At 44.2% G+C, this 23408-nt stretch overlaps 1 protein-coding gene and 1 long non-coding RNA gene across 2 annotated transcripts in view; one reads left to right on the top strand and one right to left on the bottom strand.

The window, feature by feature from the left end:
• CSPG4 (chondroitin sulfate proteoglycan 4) overlaps positions 1-23408 on the bottom strand; it is a 123984-nt gene that overhangs the window by 41161 nt on the left and 59415 nt on the right. The window contains exons 2-3 of the mRNA XM_066592385.1: positions 20909-21060; positions 482-4039 (exon numbers count right to left, since the gene is read on the bottom strand). Coding sequence (XP_066448482.1) covers positions 482-4039; positions 20909-21060 — 3710 coding nt within the window. The remainder of the gene's footprint in view (positions 1-481; positions 4040-20908; positions 21061-23408) is intronic.
• LOC136612196 (uncharacterized) overlaps positions 1-23408 on the top strand; it is a 110598-nt gene that overhangs the window by 33617 nt on the left and 53573 nt on the right. The window lies entirely within an intron of this gene.

Genomic DNA, 23408 nt, shown 5'->3' with positions numbered 1-23408 from the left:
GATCCGCCATTTAGGACCCCAGCCGATCTTCTGTTTGACATTGAACAAAACACAGGATACAAAGCAGAAGCAAATAGCTTCGACCTCTGAGTAGTGACTGGCACTGGTAAGTTCACATGCAGCTCTCTTTGATTTTAACCCTTTAGGTTTGTAATGATTGTTGAACGCAAGTGATTGCAGTTTGAAACTATGGAACAAATATGTCCCTTAGTCTCCAAGGCGTTAATGGGAGATGCGCCTGCAATTACCAACACTGGCCACTAGACAAGATTAGAACTATCTGCTTCCTCTCCATATCCTGGGTTTTTGATGGTGACAGCAGGCATCCAAACAGCTGATTGCTTGGTGTCCCGAGTGGCAGACCTCAGCCGATCAACTACTGATGACCTATGCTGAGGATTGGTCTTCAGTAAAAATAACCCAGAAAACCCCTTTAAATAAAACATACATTCTTAATATATAGTGATATAGAAATGCTCACCAAAAGAAATTCCTTCTTGATCTCCGCTGCTTCTCCTTGAAAGACATATACTTTCTCATTATGTAGTACATTCAGAGCCACAGGTGGGGAATCAGACATTACTTGCACTTTGATGTCACCTACTGCTTCTACCTGGTTGGTCTCAACAGAAATCCTAAAATGATCCCTGTCACTTCCTTCTTCGCTGTGCCGATAAACTACTAATTCATCTGCTAAATCCTGTTGTGAAAATGATTCTGTAGGTTTTCCTCCCTTTAAAACTTCTCCCCACCTTGGTTTAGTTTTGATGTAATATTTTATTTCATCATCTGTACGCAAGTCCAAGTTGGTTTCTATCTTGATATTTGCAGTCGTTAAAGTTCCATCTCCTCCTGAGGGCACACTGAGTGTAGTAATGTTGGCAATATGGATAAAAGGCTCAGATGCTTGGACCTCTAAAATAGTGGTAAGATGATGTAGTCCATCAGATACCTGTAATTGTATCGAACCTTGGTCAGGACCGCTGTGTATGAACAGAATTCTGTGCCTCCTGATATCATCTTGTGTAAATCTCATAACTACAAGTGATGGGTCATCCACAAATACGATCCTTCCAAATGTCACTCCATACCTAACTAGAACTATTTGTGAATCTGATGTACCCAAGTCTGTGTCTAAAAATGCAATGTCATTGGTAGTCAACAACTTTTGTCCATCACGAACCACATTGAATACTTTATGTACTATTTGCTTAGGAGCATTGTCATTAACAGGCTGAATGGATACACGGAAAACATCTCTTACAACCTCTTCTTCTTTATCTTCTCCTTCTCCACTGGTATCAGAAGCACTACCCTCAAGCTGCCTAAAAACTACAAATGGTATATCATCCTCAGTGGTCTCTGAGCCATCATGCTTGTAAAAGAGAAGACCCTCGAGAATATCATCATTAGTAAATTCTGCTACTCCTACCTCTTGACCTGACTGAGGATTTAACTTTCGAATTAACATCCCATGTTGCGGTCCATCAATTACTTCATAAATAAAACTAGCACTTTTACTACTTTTTATGAAAAGGTGATCTTGGGTTATTGCTGCTGCTTCCCCTTCTAGTACGTGTAATAGTTGATTAGTAAGTTGTGGGGCATCAGGATCTACACCAATTCGAATCTTGTATGTAAAGACTGGGGAATTTCTACTGTTATGTAATAGTTGGAATTGAAAATGGTCCTCCATTTCCATGGTATTTCTCACTGTGGCTATATAACTGACACGGCCATTGCTCACATCTTCCTGGGTAAAATGGGATCCCTCCATTATCCTTCTTCCACCAACCAACAGATTTCCCTTCCGTGGGGATTGAACTATGAAGTATATGAATGATGCTAGCTCCTGACCAGTCATGAGTGTGTCCACTTGCAAATGTTTTTGTGTGAAGTTCACTTCACGCTTCTTTCCCAACTTTAAAGGAATCATCCTCATCATCTGTAAACCTGACCTCTTTACTTTGACCTGAAATGTGTTATTACTCACTACCTCTGTATCTAGTTTTAGTTGAATTTTCACATCTTCACTTAACTCTTCTCCTTGAAGTGTTGATGCTGAACTCAAATACCTTACGTTAGATTTTTCAAGATCATCTTGTTTAAAAGTATCAGTTGCTTTCCAACCTTCTCCAGGTACTAGTATCTGTATACTACCTAGCGTGGGGTAGTCAAGAAGTTGATAGGTAATTTCCGTTCCCAATTTATCTGCATTAGTCATTAAAGGTAGGTTGGAAGGTGTGATTAATGCAGATGTTCCTTGGTGCACGACTACTGCATTCTGAGTTATATTTATTAGAGGCTCCACCACGAAAAAGTTGACAAGCTCTGGAGAACTTCTTGAAGTTCCATCACTGGCCTGTATTGTGAGATGTGCCTCCTGTCCAGACTTATGCACAAAAAACACTTGACCTTCTTCCAAATCTTTGCAAGAGAATTCCTGAACAGACTCTCCAGGCTTGCCCTGAATTTCAAATTGTCCTTGCTTAGAATTTCCAGTAACATAAATGGTGAGCAATTCGCATGGTGTATCTGAGTCTCTAACCTCGATAAAATCCATTGTCAAAACTTTTTGTCCATATGGTAAAATCCAAAATGCGTTTCCTTTGGGAAACTGAATAACAGGTATAGAAAAAGAAGGAGAAATAATTATTGTTTGATTAAAATGCTGGGCTTTCCTTAAACACTCAGGCACATTTATTCCACTGGCTAATGATATCTCCAGGCTTAGTTGGTCTTTATATGACTCTGATCCATCATGAATGTATCGTACTCTGTGATTGCTGATATCTAGCAATGTAAATTTTCTTCTGATCTCACCTCCTGGCATGTCAAGCTCTAACTGCCCATGTTGCGTATTGCCAACAATAGTAAAAACCAACTGAGACTGACGTAAACCAACTTTATCCAAATCAATTATGGGGTTAATGTGTCTCCATTCAAGGACTGCAAATCCGCCTCTGGTAACTGCTAAAGGCTTAGGGTTTAAAAGAAATGTAATTTTGGCTTTATCAGGTTGCAACTTGCATATGTCAAAAAGACTCTCAAACATTGTTGGGGCAGTTGTGTTGGGAATGATGGTAGTGATGTAATCTTCATAATCTACATAGTCATCATATTCATGGCAACCATCTGTTACATCTTTGCTGGCCAAGACATCCTGCATTTCTATAATCTTGGAATTTATCTTTAAGTTCATAATGCATCCAGAAAAAGATTTATACTCCATATCATCTATGAAAATGTTACCAAGCGGACCCTCTCGCATCTTAGCTAGAGTGATTTCATCCACACCACCCAAATAAAAATCACTATGAAAATCCCATTTTTGCCCTAAATTATTTAGAGAGACCTGGGTGGATGTTTGATCCACAGTCAATTGTATTGCAGAACTATCCACAAAAATTTGAATAGCATGGATCTGGCTGTCACTAATGTATACCAGGTTTTGAAATTTTACAGCCGACACTCCAGTGTCAAACACACCTTGGAGGTGACCACCAGCAATTTCAACATATAAATAAGATTTTTGGGGCCCTGGTTGGTAAATCAGAGGTGCACGCCCTGGTCTAGAGGTCACCAGAGTTATTTCAATGGATCCTTGTGTTTTCATAACCCAACTTGGAAACTTTAGATATGAACGCGGTCCTAGGAATCCAAAGGATCTAGCAATACTAGTGTGATGGTCTGAGTAACAAATTTCCCATTGTCCATGTAACTCTACTTGAGGAACAGACCCAGAGAGCAGGTCCATTTTATCAAACTTGGCTTCCATGAAACAGCCATGAAATGCAGGAATATTTTCAAACTCATCTGGAGTGTTATTTCCACTAGCTCGACCAAGGAATATACTGTGATACGTGAATAGCTTCTTTTGGGACCATGAAAGATCCAAAATGTTGGTGAAGTTGTCCACTGTTAAGGTCATCTGAGAGTCTGTAACCTGTAAATCTAATTTGTGGGTCTCGCTATTTTTCAGCACAGGCCAGTTTGGTGGGCTCAGTATGGATTCTTCTGCACCTCTTTTCAATCGAGCCTGAAAAAGGAAAAAGAGAACATATTGCAATTTAGTAAAAAAATACCTTGTGTAAAAGTACAAATAATAGTAAAGGCATCCACATATGTCTGTCTCTGTCTGTTCTTCCATCTATGAGTATGCGCATAACTCTTCACTAAACATTAGTAAGTAGTTGTGTATAGCACTATGTTCTATTTACATTATACTGTGGACCTTTTGTATAAACAGGAGTGCAGACAAAAAGTTGTCCAGAGCAATCAATCAGATCATATGTTTCCGCAGGGACCTCATCACCCCAAAACGGGTGACAGTTTTCTTTAGTCTAATTGGAAATATTTTGTTGGGTATATATAATATCTTGGATAAAAACAATAAAATATAAATAAAATTTGGGCCCACAAGGAACACAGCCCAAAAAAGCTGTGCACTCAATATTTTAAAAAAGGTTTTCTGTGACATTATAAAAAGTTGCTAAATGTAGGGGACGGACTAAAATAAAAAAAACTAACCAATACTCACCAGTTAAATGTCTTGTCTGCCCAGAACAATTGCCCCAATCCCTGTTGCTCCATTTCCAGAAGCTCCTGTAGTTGTCACATGTCACTCATCATTCATGTGACCACTGTAGCCAGAAGCTGGCTTCATATGTCATGTGAGCATGAACAGCATGTGTCCGCGGAAGGAGCTTCTGAGGCTGTACTGGACTGGTGAGAAATGTATTGACTGAGTATTGTTTAGTTTCTTTTTGTAATTTTAGCCTATTCTCTGCCCATAGCAACTTTTTTGAAAAGTCCCAGAAAACCCTTTTAATTCAGGTAAATAACCTGAACTGGAAGAACTAAATGTAATGATTGCTATGTACAATAGCTTCACTTTTTGCTGAACTGGTTTCTATACATGTGACGCACTAGGTATATGAATAAAACTGTTCTAACCAAATAAAGGTTTGCAAGAGCTATCAATGCGATGTTTACTTCAAAGTATTTTTACCAGAATTCAAAAAAATGTCCCACTTGTATTGTGTAGTGAAGCAATTCAACTAACTCATATACCGTAAAAAAATCATGGGGAGTCATTTGTTGTCAAAACCCAGATTAGTGAATCCTGTGAACCCATCATTCAGTGGCTCGAATTATTTTAGTGGCTTGAGCCATTAGACTAGATTGCGTAAATGACATGCAAAGAACAGCATATCGCCCCCAGTTAACATGTCAGGGCATAATGCTAAAGGGGGGGGTTCCAAATTAATTTGTGCTAATGATGGAGACAGCAAAAATGTTAACATGTACTAACTCTCATAGAATGGTAGAGTTGGAAGGGTCCTCCGGGGTCATTGGGTCCAACCCCCTGCTCAGTGCAGGATTCACCAAGTCATCCCAGACAGATATTTGTCCAGCCTTTGTTTCACTTCCATTGAAGGAGAACTCCCCACCTCCCGTGGTAACCTGTTCTACTCATTGATCACCCTCACTGTCAGAAAGTTTTTTCTAATATCTAATCTGTGTCCCCTCCCTTTCAGTTTCATCCCATTGCTTCTAGTCTTCCCTTGTACAAATGAGAATAGGGCTGATCCCTCTGCACTGTGACAGCCCTTCAGATATTTGTAGACAGCTATTAAGTCTCCTCTCAGCCTTCTTTTTTGCAAGCTAAACATTCCCAGATCCTATAACCGTTCCTCATAGGACATGATTTGCAGACCGCTCACCATCTTGGTAACTCTTCTCTGAACTTGCTCCAGTTTGTCTGTCTTTTTTAACTTGGGGTGCCCAGAACTGGACACTGTATTCCAGATGAAGGGAACTACATTGATCATATTTATATAGTGTGGTTTAAGGGTTGTGGTGATATAGTATTCCTGGTGGTCTATGTATATTCAATGTTTTATTATTTCACTACTTTTTTCTTCTTGAAGGTATCAGAGGGGTGTTTCTGGATACCAGTGGAACTCTTAGGCCGCCTTCACACGTGCCGAATCCACTATGGAATTTCTGCTTGCAGTATCGCTGCAGCGTTTACAGTACAAGCCATGTGGGGGGGGATTTAAAAAATCTCCTCACACTATATGCATATTTTCTGCAACGAATCTGCAGAGTTTCTGTAAAACTCTATAGATTTTGAATCTGCAGCGTGTCTATTTAAGCTTCAGAATCGCATTGCAGAATTCAACCCTTGAAATACAAAGGTTGAATTCCGCAGCTGTTTCGCAAGTAAAAAGGCGGCAGAATTCTTGTGATTCCATCATATGAGAAGGGAGCCTTAATGCAAAACCCTTTAACTGTCTAACAAAATGAAAGCTGATATCTGACTGACTGCAAAAGACAGCAATTATACTTTTAGTGAGGACATCTTTTATGTATGAGAGTCACTTCAGTTGTATGAAACTGCATGAGAAGAAATGAGTGTGCACATGTATATGGACAGATGGGGGCAGCTGAGGACAATTTCTGGATCCCATAGCATTACATTTGGTCCTAATTATGAGTGTAGGAACAGAATGATTTGTAACGGAAGTTTATGTTTGTGTATCTCAGTGTGCATGCACATTTTCAGTGATTTAAGCGTTTAAGACATTTGTGAATGTGTGTATTTGTCTCATGCCGTTCCCAGAAGCAGCAGTATTTTTGTTAGGGTTTTCCCTCTGGTAATTTGCTTTTCTTTGCTTTCCTTGCTTCAGAGAGAAATGTTCTTTTTTTTTTTGTGTGTGTTTATAGCAGCTACATGATTGTATATACAGATGCGGCGGGGCTTTGGGGCTGCTTTGTTTCTGCATTATGGTGAAACAGTAGGATGGCTCAGAGATCAATGAAAAATGCACAGATTGCATGATGCTATAACTAAGTAAGCTCTGCTACATCTGTTCCACTGAAACTATTTACTGTCTATAATTTGGTTTGCTTCCAGTAGTTCTCTAGTGTGCAATGTAGTTCCCAGCTGGCAGATGCCAGGGAAAAGAAGGACCGGGCATGCTGGATTTCAACCTGCCCGAACCTGTACTCCCATGGAAAATCAACTTATTTCCCTCTTCTCACTGAAATAACACTGAAGTAAACATGTTTAACGTTCATTTTTATGGTGGAGTCAGGAAAGAGCTATTAAAGGGTTGTCCCGCGCCGAAACGGGGTTTTTTTTTTCAATAGCCCCCCCGTTCGGCGCGAGACAAACCCGATGCATGTGTTGAAAAAAAAAAACGGATAGTACTTACCCGAATCCCCGCGCTCCGGTGACTTCTTACTTACCTTGTGAAGATGGCTGCCGGGATCTTCACCCTCGGTGGACCGCAGGTCTTCTGTGCGGTCCATTGCCGATTCCAGCCTCCTGATTGGCTGGAATCGGCACACGTGACGGGGCGGAGCTACGAGGAGCAGCTCTCCAGCACGAGCAGCCCCATTCAACACGGAGAAGACCGGACTGCGCAAGCGTGTCTAATCGGGCGATTAGACGCTGAAAATTAGACGGCACCATGGAGATGAGGACGCTAGCAACAGAACAGGTAAGTGAATAACTTCTGTATGGCTCATAATTAATGCACAATGTACATTACAAAGTGCATTAATATGGCCATACAGAAGTGTATACCCCAACTTTGTTTCGCGGGACAACCCCTTTAACCTGCTAAGGACCAAGCACTGTAAATGTACGGCGCATAGTCCTTGGCTTAAGGGTGCGTTGACTTACCACTATGAAAAATCCGCACCTAAAACCATGCTAAAATCTGCACTATTGTTGCGGATTTTGATATGGATCTGCAACAGACTTCACCTCTTCAATTGAAAAGGTGAAATTTGCCACGGATCCGTAACAAGATACCAAATAGTGTGGATTTTGACACGGATGTGCTTTGAAATACGCAGTATTGGGGTATGTTTACACAGTGGAATTCCACCTCAAAAATACATCAAAATCCACAGCTTGTTGCCACTTTATTGTCGTGGATCTGTAGTGGCTCGAAGTCTATATATCTGGCCCCTCCACAATCGTCATACATGTCATGCCTTTAGTATGGATGCACTGTGCAAAGTGTCTTGTCTTCAGTTATGTGTATTGCACAGCTGCAGCATGCAAGAGGTTAATGTCTGAAAGTGGCTGTGATATGTCTGGAAAAAGTAACAAGTTTGTCTAGTCACGTGGTGTTGGATGATTATAAATATGAGTGATTGAGAGTTAGGTGTGTTCTTCTGTCAGTGGTCTCCTGTCCTGTTTAACGGTTAAGAGCGGAGTAGGAGTGCTGGCTGCATGGGGGTACCTTTAACCCTCATGCGGTGAAGTGATGGAAGCAAAGGAGAGGTATCCTGATGTCCGCAATGCCAGGAGCCACCTTTGAGGAGTGAAAGAGACAAAAAGAGTCTGTTGTGCAGAGTCTATCTAAAGAATATCAAGTGAGTGTCTGAGGAGAGTTGTGTCCCCCCCCTCCAGAGTTATTCAGAGTAATGGAGTGTGTATGTCCAGGAGCGGAGTATTACAGATAACTTTGACTGTAGACCTGGTATCATCTTGAGTTGTTCCTCCCTGACCGTCTGCTAAAGTTGTCTTCACCTGCACGAGCGAGTAAGCTGTATTTCTGCCGAGCATACAGTAAAGTTCCCCGGTCACTGCCTGCTCCCAGTGATTGAGTTTTCCAAGTTTTATCGTGTGTGGATTCTCTTTATTTCAATCGCCGAAGAGTCATCGGTGTGAAAGGAATGGTGGCGTCACGCATGACAATTCACACAGTCCACTACACTTATTCAGGTAACCGCAAACTGGCGTTGCCTGGAAGAGGCCTAGCGGTGCCTTGGCGGAGGTTCGTGCATTCCCCTGGGGAGGAGTCTGGTAAGGCCACCGTGACAAGTGCCATCTCTACCCCGCCAACTCCTCAGCTGCAGATCCACATGCAAATCTGCATGCAAAATTCCGTCATGGAAAATTTAGTTTCTGCCCATTTCTGCAACGGAAATCCACAAGCAAATTTTGCCCATTGAAGATGCAAATTTCGCGTGCTCATCCACTCCAAGAACCGCGGCTAAAGGCTGTGGATATTGATTTGATTTTGCATTTTGAACTCTGCCGTGTGAACATACCTTTGAACTGGTTATCACCCCTTCTGTGATCTGTTTTATTGCCTACATAGCACTCTGTAAGACCCTGGTTGTTCCTCAGTATGGAACAGCAGCTGGCAATTAGTAGACTCAGATCAACTCTTTTAATAAAATCTTACCTACAGGGAATTTTTTCCCTATAATTGGGGCTCATGTGGTGACCACAGTTAGAAGGAAAAAGTCTATTAGAAAAATATATATATAAAATGTAAATGTCCCCCATGGCTCCTTTATGACCTTGGGAAATCTTTTATGTAGGTTATGTACAAAAATGAGTTGGAAAATATAAAATAAATTTAAATACAAATAAAATAAATGATGACAGATCTTAATGATAATGGGGAAGGTAATGGACTCATTGTAAATTTATTCATACATTTCCAGGAGAGCTAATCGAGGAATAGCACAGTGCAGAGGTCTAAGAAAAGATGCACGAGAACAGTTATATCATAGGTAATACAAATGTTTACTACAACAGATGTGTTTGGAACGTAGTAGAAAAAAGAAGGGGGTGGGGCAACATCCAGGAGGCAAAGTGAAAATATCTTCATAGGGTATTTCTTCCTTTTTTACAGGGAAGGAGCCGGGGACTATAGTAGAGTTTTTGACCAATGCAGCCAACCCAGAACCTTACAATCTTTGAGAGAGGACGTATATACAAGCTAGGTTGACTTAAAAAATAGGTGTAGGCGCAACAGACTCTAAGAAAAGCACAAGATGTTAGGTTAATATTAGCTCCACTCCTCTGTTTTTATTTCAAACCAGCAGACATAAACACGTTTCAGGGCTGTAGCGCCCCTTCCTCGGTATTTTGCTGGGAATACACTACACATAAATGAATGGTGGAACATCAAATTGCAGAGGGGGAGGGATGGGGGGGTGAAGGGGGAGGGGAAAAAGGAGTGGGGGGTTCTTACAAATAATAAATGACATGGTTATTGCATAAAATGGAATAAATATCAGATGGAAAATACAAAAAAATGAATACAAAGGCGTCCAGGAATAAAAAAATTGCAGCAACGCGCGACGGGTACGCTAGTAAGGAATAAAAGACAAAAGCTAAGAATCAAATACTTAATAAATAATAGTAATAAATAGTAGATCAGCATATAAAATGTATATATGAATAAATGCAGGGTTGCTGACTGATATCTGAGGTAGTCCATTCATTCTTATTTAAAATGTCATTGATGTTGCGTATGCATATTAGACAGTCTTTCCCTAAAAAACAGAGCGGGCTACATAAAAATAACATAGCGAAATAGAAAAAATATATATTAAAAGTAAAATTTGTTTTTGATAATGTGTTTCAAAACAATTTTCATAAAAGGAAATCAACTTTTTTTCTTTGTAAAACATGCACTGCTTAGTTAATGAAGGCAAAAGAGGCAGAAATTCTATTCAATAACTATTTGACAGAAAAGCTGAGATATCACTAGAAAATAAATTAATGAAGTCCGCCTCATACTTATTGCAATGCTGCTTATAGGGACTGGCCCCTGGCACTCATCATCCGGTGCTAAAATATGTGTTTCAAGAGGAGAGGAACACAGCAATGAGCTACCCATCTCTTGCCCGAGTATTTAAATGTCAGAAATGGCGGGACAGTAAGTACAGCGCATGTGCTTATAGGGAAGAGACAGCGCAAGCACGTTGGCTGTGGATAGTTAAACCCCACTCACAGCGCTGTATACAGAAGAGAGTGCTCCGTTTTAAATTTGGGATTACTGATACTGTTAAAAAGGGATATAATTACTGGTGTTACCTGACGTATATAGAATCCCAGGGGGATGTATAGCATTATAATGTCTTAGGGGGATATTTCTAGGGTATGAACCTGGAGGCATGAGGGTGATGATAAAAGGTGGTTTAGGGCTTAGAAGGTAGAGCAGGGATAAAAAATTAAATGAATGGATGGTTAATAGAGATGAGCGAGCACCAAAATGCTCGGGTGCTCGTTACTCGGGACGAAATTATCGCGATGCTTGAGGGTTCGTTTCGAGTAACGAACCCCATTGAAGTCAATGGGCGACCCGAGCATTTTTGTATATCGCCGATGCTCGCTAAGGTTTCCATTTGTGAAAATCTGGGCAATTCAAGAAAGTGATGGGAACGACACAGCAACGGATAGGGCAGGCGAGGGGCTACATGTTGGTCTGCATCTCAAGTTCCCAGGTCCCACTATTAAGCCACAATAGCGGCAAGAGTGGGCCCCCCCCCAACAACTTTTACTTCTGAAAAGCCCTCATTAGCAATGCATACCTTAGCTAAGCACCACACTACCTCCAACAAAGCACAATCACTGCCTGCATGACACTCCGCTGCCACTTCTCCTGGGTTACATGCTGCCCAACCCCCCCCCCCCCACACACACACACGACGCAGTGTCCACAGCGCACACCAAAGTGTCCCTGCGCAGCCTTCAGCTGCACTCATGCCACGCCACCCTCAGGTCTATTTATAAGTGCGTCTGCCATGAGGAGGAACCGCAGGCACACACTGCAGAGGGTTGTCACGGCTAGGCAGCGACCCTCTTTAAAAGGGGCAGGGCGATAGCCCACAGTGCTGTACAGAAGCAATGAGAAATATAATCCTGTGCCACCGCCATCAGGAGCTGCACACGTGGGCATAGCAATGGGGAACCTATGTGCCACACACTATTCATTCTGTCAAGGTGTCTGCATGCCGCAGTCAGACCGTGTTTTTTTTATAAATAGTCACAGGCAGGTACAACTCCGCAATGGGAATTCCGTGTGCACCCACAGCATGGGTGGCTCCCGGGAACCCACCGGCTGTACATAAATGTATCCCATTGCAGTGCCCTGGACAGCAGAGCTAACGTCAGATTAAATGCAGGTGGACTTCGGCCCACACTGCATGCCCCAACCTGACCGGGCTTTTTAATTCATAGACACAGGCAGGTACAACTCCCTATTGTGAAGTCCCTGTGGACCGACAGCATGGGTGGGTGCCAGGAAGTCACCGGCGGCACATAAATATATCCCATAGCATTGCCCATCACAGCTGAGGTAATGTCATGTTAAATGCAGGTGGGCTTCGGCCCACACTGCATTCCCCAGTCAGACTGGGTTTCTTTAGAAATAGACACATGTAGTTACAACTCCGTGTGGACCGACAGCATGGGTGGCTCCCTGGAACCCACCGGCGGTACATAAATATATCCCATTGCAGTGCCCAGCACAGCTGATGTAACGTCAGCTGTAATGCAGGTGGGCAAAAAATTAATTGGATTACACTATAGGCGAGGGCCCCCAAAAATTGGTGAATTGGTTAATGTGGCTTAATTGGTAACTAGGCCTGGAGGCAGCCCAGTTAAAATAAAAATTGCTTCAGGTGCAAGTTTCAACGCTTTAATGAGCATTGAAACATATAAAAATTGTTTACAAAAATTATATGACTGAGCCTTGTGGGCCTAAGAAAAATTGCCAGTTTGGCGTGATTACGTCAGGTTTCAGGAGGAGGAGGAATATTATACACAGATTGATGAAGCTAAAAGGTCCACGTTTTTGATGGTGATAGAGAACAATGCTTCCATCCGCGGGTGCAGCCTACGTATTGCTTAGGTATCGCTGCTGTCCGCTGGTGAAGAAGAGAAGTCTGGGGAAATCCAGGCTTTGTTCATCTTGATGAGTGTAAGCCTGTCGGCACTGTCGGTTGACAGGCGGGTACGCTTATCCGTGATGATTCCCCCAGCCGCACTAAACACCCTCTCTGACAAGACGCTAGCCGCAGGACAAGCAAGCACCTCCAGGGCATACAGCGCGAGTTCAGGCCATGTGTCCAGCTTCGACACCCAGTAGTTGTAGGGGGCAGAGGCGTCACCGAGGACGGTCGTGCGATCGGCTACGTACTCCCTCACCATCCTTTTACAGTGCTCCCGCCAACTCAGCCTTGATTGGGAAGCGGTGACACAGTCTTGTTGGGGAGCCATAAAGCTGGCAAAGGCCTTGGAGAATGTTCCCCTGCCTGCGCTGTACATGCTGCCTGATCTCTGCGCCTCCCCTGCTACTTGGCCCTCGGAACTGCGCCTTCTGCCACTAGCGCTGTCGAATGGGAAGTTTACCATCAGTTTGTCCACCAGTGCCCTGTGGTATAGCATCATTCTGGAACCCCTTTCCTCTTCGGGAATGAGAGTGGAAAGGTTCTCCTTATACCGTGGGTCGAGCAGTGTGTACACCCAGTAATCCGTAGTGGCCAGAATGCGTGTAACGCGAGGGTCACGAGAAAGGCATCCTAACATGAAGTCAGCCATGTGTGCCAGGGTACCTGTACGCAACACATGGCTGTCCTCACTAGGAAGATCATTTTCAGGATCCTCCTCCTCCTCCGGCCATACACGCTGAAAGGATGACAGGCAAGCAGCATGTGTACCCTCAGCAGTGGGCCAAGCTGTCTCTTCCCCCTCCTCCTCATGCTCCTCCCCCTCCTCCTCCTCCTCAATGCGCTAGATATAGACATGAGGGTACTCTGACTATCCAGCGACATACTGTCTTCCCACGCCTCCGTTTCCGAGTGCAAAGCGTCTGCCTTTATGCTTTGCAGGGAACTTCTCAAGAGGCATAGCAGAGGAATGGTGACGCTAATGATTGCAGCATCCCCGCTCACCATCTGGGTAGACTCCTTAAAGTTTCCAAGGACCTGGCAGATGTCTGCCAACCAGGGCCACTCTTCTGTAAAGAATTGAGGAGGCTGACTCCCACTGCGCCGCCCATGTTGGAGTTGGTATTCCACTATAGCTCTACGCTGCTCATAGAGCCTGGCCAACATGTGGAGCGTAGAGTTCCACCGTGTGGGCACGTCGCACAGCAGTCGGTGCACTGGCAGATTAAACCGATGTTGCAGGGTCCGCAGGGTGGCAGCGTCCGTCTTGGTGTTGCGGAAATGTGCGCTGACCCGGCGCACCTTTCCGAGCAGGTATGACAAGTGTGGGTAGCTTTTCAGAAAGCGCTGAACCACCAAATTAAAGACATGGGCCAGGCATGGCACGTGCGTGAGGCTGCCGAGCTGCAGAGCCGCCACCAGGTTACGGCCGTTGTCACACACGACCATGCCCGGTTGGAGGCTCAGCGGCGCAAGCCAGCGGTCGGTCTGCTCTGTCAGACCCTGCAGCAGTTCGTGGGCCGTGTGCCTCTTCTCTCCTAAGCTGAGTAGTTTCAGCACGGCCTACTGACGCTTGCCCACTGCTGTGCTGCCACGCTGCGCGACACCGACTGCTGGCGACCTGCTGCTGCTGACACATCTTGATTGCGAGACAGAGGTTGCGTTAGAGGAGGAGGAGGAGGAGGGTGGTTTAGTGGAGGAAGCATACACCGCCGCAGATACCAGCACCGAGCTGGGGCCCGCAATTCTGGGGGTGGGTAGGACGTGAGCGGTCCCAGGCTCTGACTCTGTCCCAGCCTCCACTAAATTTTACTCAATGTGCCGTCAGGGAGATATAGTGGCCCTGCCCGCCTGTGCTTGTCCACGTGTCTGTTTTTAAGTGGACCTTGGCAGTAACCGTGTTGGTGAGGGCGCGTACAATGTTGCGGGAGACGTGGTCGTGCAGGGCTGGGACGGCACATCGGGAAAAGTAGTGGCAACTGGGAACCGAGTAGCGCGGGGCCGCCGCCGTCATCATGCTTTTGAAAGCCTCCGTTTCCACAAGCCTATACGGCAGCATCTCCAGGCTGATCAATTTGGCAATGTGCACGTTTAACGCTTGAGCGTGCGGGTGCGTGGCGGCGTACTTGTGCTTGCGCTCAAACAGTGGCGCTAGCGACGTCTGGACGCTGCGCTGAGAGACATTGCTGGATGGGGCCGAGGACAGCGGAGGTGAGGGTGTGGGTGCAGGCCAGGAGATGGTAGTGCCTGTGTCCTCAGAGGGGGGTTGGATCTCAGTGGCAGGTTGGGGCACAGGGGGAGAGGCAGTGGTGCAAACCGGAGGCGGTGAACGGCCTTCGTCCCACCTTGTGGGGTGCTTGGCCATCATATGCCTGCGCATGCTGGTGGTGGTGGCTCCCCAGCTGATCTTGGCGCGACAAAGGTTGCATACCACTGTTCGTCGGTCGTCAGGTGTCTCTGTGAAAACCTGCCACACCGTAGAGCACCTTGACCTCTGCAGGGTGGCATGGCGCGAGGGGGCGCTTTGGGAAACAGTTGGTGGATTATTCGGTCTGGCCCTGCCTCTACCCCTGGCCACCGCACTGGCTCGGCCTGTGCCCACACCCTGACTTGGGCCTCCGCGTCCTCGCCCGCGTCCACGTCCTATAGGCCTACCCCTACCCCTCAGCATGGTGTATTACCAGTAGTGCAGAAACAGAACGCTGTAATTAAATGTGCCGCTTATTGGCCTGTGGTTGGAGGCTCACTTCGCTTACCGAACGCACAGCAGAGCCAGGAAACAATTTTGCGCAAGCCTGCTGTAACACTTAGCTGGCTGCGTATGAATTAGGAGGACAACTACACCCAGCACAGACCCAGTACACTGAGGACAGTCACAGGCAGCCCAAATAGATTTTTTTTCCCAAATGTTTTTGGAAAGGCCCACTGCCTATATTCAATAAATATATGTCTTCTGTCCCTGCCTCACCGCTACTGGCCCTGGAGTATGTAAAATAACTGCAGACTGTTGCACTGTGGACAGGAATACAGCGGTGATGTAACAGCCAACACAGAACCAGGAAATAATTTTGCGCAAGCCTGCTGTAACACCTAGCTGGCTGCGTATGAATTAGGAGGACTACTACACCCAGCACAGACCCAGAACACTGAGGACAGTCACAGGCAGCCCAAATAGATTTTTTTTCCCAAATGATTTTGGAAAGGCCCACTGCCTATATTCAATAAATATATGTCTTCTGTCCCTGCCTCACCGCTACTGGCCCTGGAGTATGTTAAATAACTGCAGACTGTTGCACTGTGGACAGGAATACAGCGGCGATGTAACAGCCAACACAGAGCCAGGAAATACTTTTGCGCAAGCCTGCTGTAACACTTAGCTGGCTGCATATGAATTAGGAGGACAACTACACCCAGCACAGACCCAGTACACTGAGGACAGTCACAGGCAGCCCAAATAGATTTTTTTCCCCAAATGTTTTTGGAAAGGCCCACTGCCTATATTCAATAAATATGTCTTCTGTCCCTGCCTCACCACCACTACTGGCCCTGGAGTATGTATAATTACTGCAGGGCGCAATGCTCTGCACGGCCGATATACAAAAAAAAAAAATGTGCAACACTGCAAAAAGCAGCCTCCACACTACTGCACACGGTTAGATGTGGCCCTAAGAAGGACCGTTGGGGTTCTTGAAGCCTAAAATACTCCTAACACTCTCCCTATAGCAGCTCTGGCACCAACAGCACTTTCCCTCCTCTATGTCAGAATGCATCTGTGGCGAGCCGCCGGAGGGGCCGATTTTTATACTCGGGTGACACCTGATCTCGCCAGCCACTCACTGCAGGGGGGTGGTATAGGGCTTGAACGTCGCAGGGGGGAGTTGTAATGCCTTCCGTGTCTTTCTATTGGCCAGAAAAGCGCGCTAACGTCTCAGAGATGAAAGTGAAAGTAACTCGAACATCGCGTGGTACTCGTCTCGAGTAACGAGCATCTCGAACACGCTAATACTCGAACGAGTATCAAGCTCGGACGAGTACGTCCGCTCATCTCTAATGGTTAATATATAATAAATAGCATGTTGATAAAAAAAATGTTAAAAATAATAAAATATAATGATAATGGGAAGGTATTATAATAAAGTTGGATTTCATACTAGAGAGATGTGGGTAAGATGCTTACCTCTCTAATGAGATATTTTTACATGCTTCATTCGGCCCCATTGGAGCAAGAGTGTTACGTTTGTAAAACCAGTACATTTTTCTTTTCCTGAGCGTACCGAATCTGTCTGGAATCTCAGCTGGAATTTGTTCTATTGCTACTATTGAAAAAGCATCAAAATTACAGTTATGTTTAAGTGCTGCGTGTCTCGAAACACTGTGTTTTAGAAAGCCATTAGTAGTGTTGGATCTATGTTTATTGATCCTACATCTTAGATTTTGTGTAGCCCGACCTACGTATTGAAGGTGGCATGAGCATTGTAACATACATATAGCAAAATCTGAGAAACAAGTGATAAACAACTTTATTTTACATTTTTCGTCTGCGGTATAGTCACTAAATTCAGGGATTCTGTTTGAAATAGTCATGCAAGATTTACAATTTTTCTTGTTGCACCTAAAGCAGCCAATAAGGTTTGGGAATAACTGATAATGGTGTTAGTAGTTTGTCTTGATTGCTCTCAGTTAACTTTGTGCCAGGCAATTTTTTAGGGATGTTGCCTTTCGAAAAATGATATACGGTTCTGGCGGAATTGTTTTTGCTAAGTAGGGATCTTGTAATAGGATGGGCCAATGCTTTTAAAGGATTTTGCGGAAAATGGGGTGTGAAGAATTGCAAGTCGTGATGAGACTGAGATTACATATTGGGGGGTCCTCCTAGTTTTTCTCTTTTTCTTTTAGGCAAAGTATGGTCCTCTTTTTGCCTTGGCAAACGTTGATGAAATTAAGCTATGAGGGTATTCCTTCTGTCTAAGCCTTTCTCTAACAATATCGCTTTGGGCGGCAAACTCTTCATTCTTTGTACAGTTTCCATGGAGTCTTTTAAATTATCCAAACAATATATTCATTTTCCATTTGTAGTGAGCGCTTTTGTAGCTCAAAAAACTGTTTTGTGTCGGTGAACTTAAAAAAATGATGATCCTGTTATTTCCTTGGTCTAATATGAAATCTAAAAACTTGATACTATCAGTGGAACACTTTCCCCCAAAGAATAAGTTAAAATCATTTTGATTTAAATATACAGTAAAATCATTGAAATCTTCCTTAGGGCCCTCCCATACGAAAACCAAACCACCTATATAACATTTGTATAATATAATATTGTCCCCCCATTTAGGATTGGACATGATATTTTTTCGTTCAGATTCAAACAATGTATAATTTTGTGAAACTCAGTGCAAATTTCGTTCCCCTCATAGTACCCCTTTATCTGTTTAAAAAGTTTTGAACTAGAAGCAAAATAGTTATTTGTTAAGATTAAATGGATCCCGTCTAAAATAAATTTCTTGTTCACATGGCATTGTAAAATTAAGATCTGTAACTGATGAGATAGAGTTTATTCCTAAATCATGTGAAATGATAGAATAAAGGGCAGTGATATCCAATGAAGCCCAAGTGTAACTAGGTGACCATGGTATATCCTTCAATTTTAGGAGTGATGGAGTGTCTTTTAAATATGACTCAAGGTTATATGATAAGCATCCATTTATTTTATTTTTTATTCCTGCTCCACCTTTTAACCTCTAATCAATCTTTTATTTATGATCACCCTCATGCCTCTAGCTTTATAACTGGGAAATATCCCCCTAAGACATTTATTTTAATACTATACATTCCCCTTAGATCCCCCCTTTACTATAAGTCACGTAACACCAGTTATTGTCGCGGTTTGTTGGTCGCTACAGCATAGTGGCATGGTGGCCTCGACGCCAGCCAAGACCTGTTTGCCTTGTTATGCAGGACAAGGGTTAATGCACCATGTGCAGAGACTGCGGGTTGCTGTCTCTCTATGCGGCATGGATGCATGCTGATGATTAGTCATTCTTGGGAGAAGGTAGCTGTGTGGTTCTCTAGTTGCTCTGCCAATCATCAGGTGTGGAGAGCTTTATATTCTTACCCCTCCCTTTGCTCCCCACTACTTATTCAGTTCCATAGAGGAGTAGTTGGAGAGTGGTGTTCCTCTGTGCTGGGTGTATTGCCTCTTATCCAGATAAGTGCTGCAGTTTCCTATTCTGTTGTATTTCTGTTTTCATTTTTGTATTTCTTTGCTGTGTTGGTTCCTATAGGGACAATCAGAGCCCAGGAAGAAGACAGTGGGGCCACCTTTATCGAGGCGATGTCTCCACTTTTAGGCAGGGATCCTTCACCTCACTGCTAGGATAGGGCCAGGCTTCTTTCTCCCTGGAGTGGTGCTACTGATCAGCATAGCGTGGTGTTCTACTATTTCCATCAGTGTGTATGTTATACTATAATGTGCTGAGTGTGGTACTCTTATGCCGCATGGGCTTTACATACCGGCTTACATATTCCTGGTATGGCGTGCACTGTTCTATAGTGCATAGTGTTAACAACTGCAGTAAATGCGTCCGTGCTGAGCGTGGTGCTTTTGTGCTGCACGGACGTGACAGTAATTATATCCTTGCCTAACAGAATCAGCAATACAAAATGGAGCACTCTCTACAGCACTGTGAGCAGGGCTTAAAAATATATGACCACTGTGCCCGCGTCGTCTCTTCCCTGTGAGCCATTCTGTTCTCCGCAGAGAGCGCAGAACATGCACTGCACTTACTCTCCTGACATTTTTGCATTTAAATACCATGGCAAGAGATGGGTAGCTCATTGCTCTGTTCCTCTCCTCTTGAAGTACACATCGCAGTGCCGGATGATGAGTACCAGGGGCCAGTCCCTATATGGAGCATTGAAATAAGCATGAGGCTCATCTCATTCATTCATTTATTTTCTAGTGATATCTCAGCTTTTCTGTCATATAGTTATTGAGCAGAATTTCTGCTTGTTTCACCATTGAGAACCCAGCAACTGTAGTACCCATTTATTAACTAATCAGTGCATGTAAAAAAAAAAAGTTGATTTACTTTTATGAAAATTGATTTCAATAACATTATCAATAAAATTTTTCTTAGTATATATATATATATTTTATATATATATATTTTCTATTTCCCCATGTTATTTTTATTTTGGGCCCATTTACATGGGCGAAACTGTTGGCAAACGATGCCCGGCAGCATGTCTCAGTGAAGCTCGCTCCTGTGCTGTTACACAGAAGCAAGTATCGCTGGCATCGCTCAGAGCACTGCTGGCATGGGGCAAGGTGGTCATGGAGCATATTGTAATCTGGTTTACTGCATGCTACCAGGGTATATGGCGATTGAGCCTTCCCTGAAGTATATATCTTGTATTTGGCTTCTTTTTCTGTGAGTTGTCTTTGTACATTTTTTCTCGCCTCTGTGATTTGCTGTTGTACCATTCATTTATGCATAATGTATTCCCGGCACAATACTAAGGAAGTGGCGCTACAGCCCTGAAACGTGTTTATATATGCTAGTTGGAAACAAAACTTGGGCTAAATACACCTACTTTTAATTTCACATTAGCTACAACAACAGACATGTTAAGGGAGTTGATTGGCCTTATTTAAATTAGCTCAGAAGATGACTGAAGTAGTAAAAAAGCGATTCTTTACAGAGCGATGGAATTACAGATGTAGTAATTGTATTGACAGAGCAGCTGCGCTATTTGCGTACTGTGCCTTTGTAATAGTAAGTGTATAGAAGGGCACTCCACGTTAATAGTGTAGCTACTAGAGATGAGCGAACGTACTCGGTAAGGCCGATTTTGCAATCGAGCACCGCGATTTTCAAGTACTTCACTACTCGGGTGAAAAGATTCGGGGGTCGCCGGGGGGCAGGGCGTGGTGTGGTGGAGCGGGGGGTAGCAGCGCGGAACAGGGGGGAGCTCTCTCTCTCCCTCTCCCCCCCACTCCTCTCTGCTCGATTGCGAAATCGGCCTTACCGAGTACGTTCGCTCATCTCTAGTAGCTACACATGATGCATCGCAATAACAGCTATGTAATACTACATATCAAGCGCAGACAGACAATTTAACGCTTGCCATATTTGGAAATGAATAGTGGTGAATGAGATTGAACACGTCTATACACAATACACAGACTCACCCTGATTGTCCCATTGACCAGCTCTATTAGCAGATACTGGAATTCTCCAGATGCAAGGAAAAGGAGACCAGAATTCTCATAGGACACAAATGTCACATGCAGGCTGACGTCTTTATGTCTCTGGAGGCCAGGTTCTTCTGTGTTCTCCTGTCCTGTAAGAGGAATGGATAAACTTGCTTAATGATCATTGGCCTGCAAATAAAACTCATGGTTCTGATACACCTTCCAGAATAAATAGATGTGAAATGTCCACATTTTCACTGTCTGATAATGTAAAATGGAATGTAAAATGTAAAAAGGAAAAAGATAATCTTGATTTTCAAGTAAACTGATAAATAGTGTCCAATATGTTAATGCTACAGATACATATATGTGTTTCCCCTGTAAATAAGACACTGTCTTATATTAATTTTTGACCATGAGGCCTTAGTCAGACGGGCGTTTTTTTGTGCGATTTGCGGATCGCATGACGGATGCGCATCCGCAAATCACGTGACCGGCGCCCGAAAATCTGCTCCTAGCCGCGTTTCATTAGAAACGGGCCGGAGCTGTCCAGCGCATTGCATTCAATGGAGCCGGCAATACAGCCCGCTCCATTGAAAGCAATGCGCTGCGGGCGAGTGTGGGATGAATTGTCGGGAAGGGCTTAAATATATAAGCCCTTCCCTGCAATTTATCCAGAAAAGTGTTAAAATAAGAAATATATACATACTCACCTGCTCCCGGCAGTCGGAGTTCAGAGCGGCCAGCCTGCAGTGGGTGTGAAGGGGGTGTGAGTCAGACCTGCCCCCTGATTGGCTCAGCGCTGATGTTATAGCTGTGGCAGAGAAGAAGGATTTGTCTTCTATATGTTCTCAATGGGGTCGGCGCTGCTGCCGCCGACCCCATTGAGCGCATATAGAGAAGAGAACAGGAATCGCAGATCGCAGATAGGTGCGATCTGCGATTTCTGTTCTATAATTTATCGGACGAGCGCATAAAAAGCGCTCATGTGTCCGATACCATTGCAAAGCAATGGTTTTATAAAATCGCCGGACGCATGCGCAAATCGCAGCAAAAAACGCCCGTCTGACTAAGGCCTAAGGGGGCACAGTGTCTTATTTTCAGGGGTGGGAAGGGGGGTGCTTATAATCACCTGGTCCGTGGCATTCCGATGCCTCGCGATTGTCTCCGGCGGTGCTGTGCCAAGTTGCAGTGTCCCCTGTACTGACATTTCAGTTTCTTTCTGGTGATGGGGCTTTCAGTACCCCGCCTCCAGCAAAGCGAGCGCTGTGATTGGATCTAGCCAATCACAGCCGGCGCTCTATGAGCCATTCACAGCCAATCAGTGATGTCATTCACTAAATGGCTGTGGATGATTGAGCGCTCGATCCAATCACAGTGCTCGCTTTGCTGGAGGCAGGGTATTCAAACCCCCGTCACCAGAAATAAACTGATATGTCAGTGTGGAGGACACTGCAGCTTGCCACAGTGCCGCCAGAGACCATCACAAGGCATTGGGACGCCATGGACCAGATGAGTATTGATGTTTTTTTTTTTTCATGTAGGTTAGCTAGGGCTTATTTTCGGGGAAGGGCTTATATTTTAAGCCTTCCCTGAAAGCTGGGTAGGGCTTATTATTAGGGTAGGTCAATATCACAGAATGGAACACTGAATGCATTACCAATAGAGATGAGCGAGTATACTCACTAAGGCACATTACTCGAGCGAGTAGTGCCTTAGCCGAGTATCTCCCCGCTCGTCTCTAAAGATTCGGGTGCTGGCGCTGGTGACAGGTGAGTTGGGGCGGGGAGCGGGGGGGAGGGAGAGAGAGATCCCCCCTCTGTTTCTCCCTGCTCCTCCCCACCACTCCCCGCCGGCCCCCGAATCTTTAGAGACGAGCGGGGAGATACTCGGCTAAGGCACTACTCGCTCGAGTAATGTGCCTTAGCGAGTATACTCGCTCATCTCTAATTACTAAATGATTCAGAGTTTCACAACTTAACTGTATGTAACGTTTAGGCATTGCATAATGAAAGTTTACATATTTCGCCAATATACTTTCTGTATCAACGCCTTACAGTTTTTAAGATCTCTGCTTGTTATCATTTAATAGTGACTTGCATTGTTTAGTTGTTGTTTATGAAAATGTGTCCAAATCACATGAAGATCACAAATGCGCGCGGCTTATTATAAGACATGGCTGTAATTACTATTCTGTAACATTAATCAGCCTCGCACTTGTGTGTTCATCACGTGACCAGGACAGATTATTATTCTCTGAATATCAACAATGCATTGCATTGAATAACTGGAAACAGAGATCTTGAACTCCGCAAGGAATGGTTAAAGTATGGGCTTATGAAAGTACATTTCACAGGCCCATAACTTTTCCTTATAGAATAAATAACCTATATTTGCTGAAAGGTTAACCCCCTTTAAGTGAATTCAGTTGACTAATCTATATAGTTGTGCAGCATGTGCATAGTATATAAAGATACAGTTTGTATAAGTCCAAAAC

Source organism: Eleutherodactylus coqui, chromosome 2 (assembly GCF_035609145.1).
Source record: "Eleutherodactylus coqui strain aEleCoq1 chromosome 2, aEleCoq1.hap1, whole genome shotgun sequence".
In the NCBI taxonomy this organism is placed as follows: Eukaryota; Metazoa; Chordata; class Amphibia; order Anura; family Eleutherodactylidae; genus Eleutherodactylus; species Eleutherodactylus coqui.
This window is presented reverse-complemented; position numbering and strand designations above follow the sequence as displayed.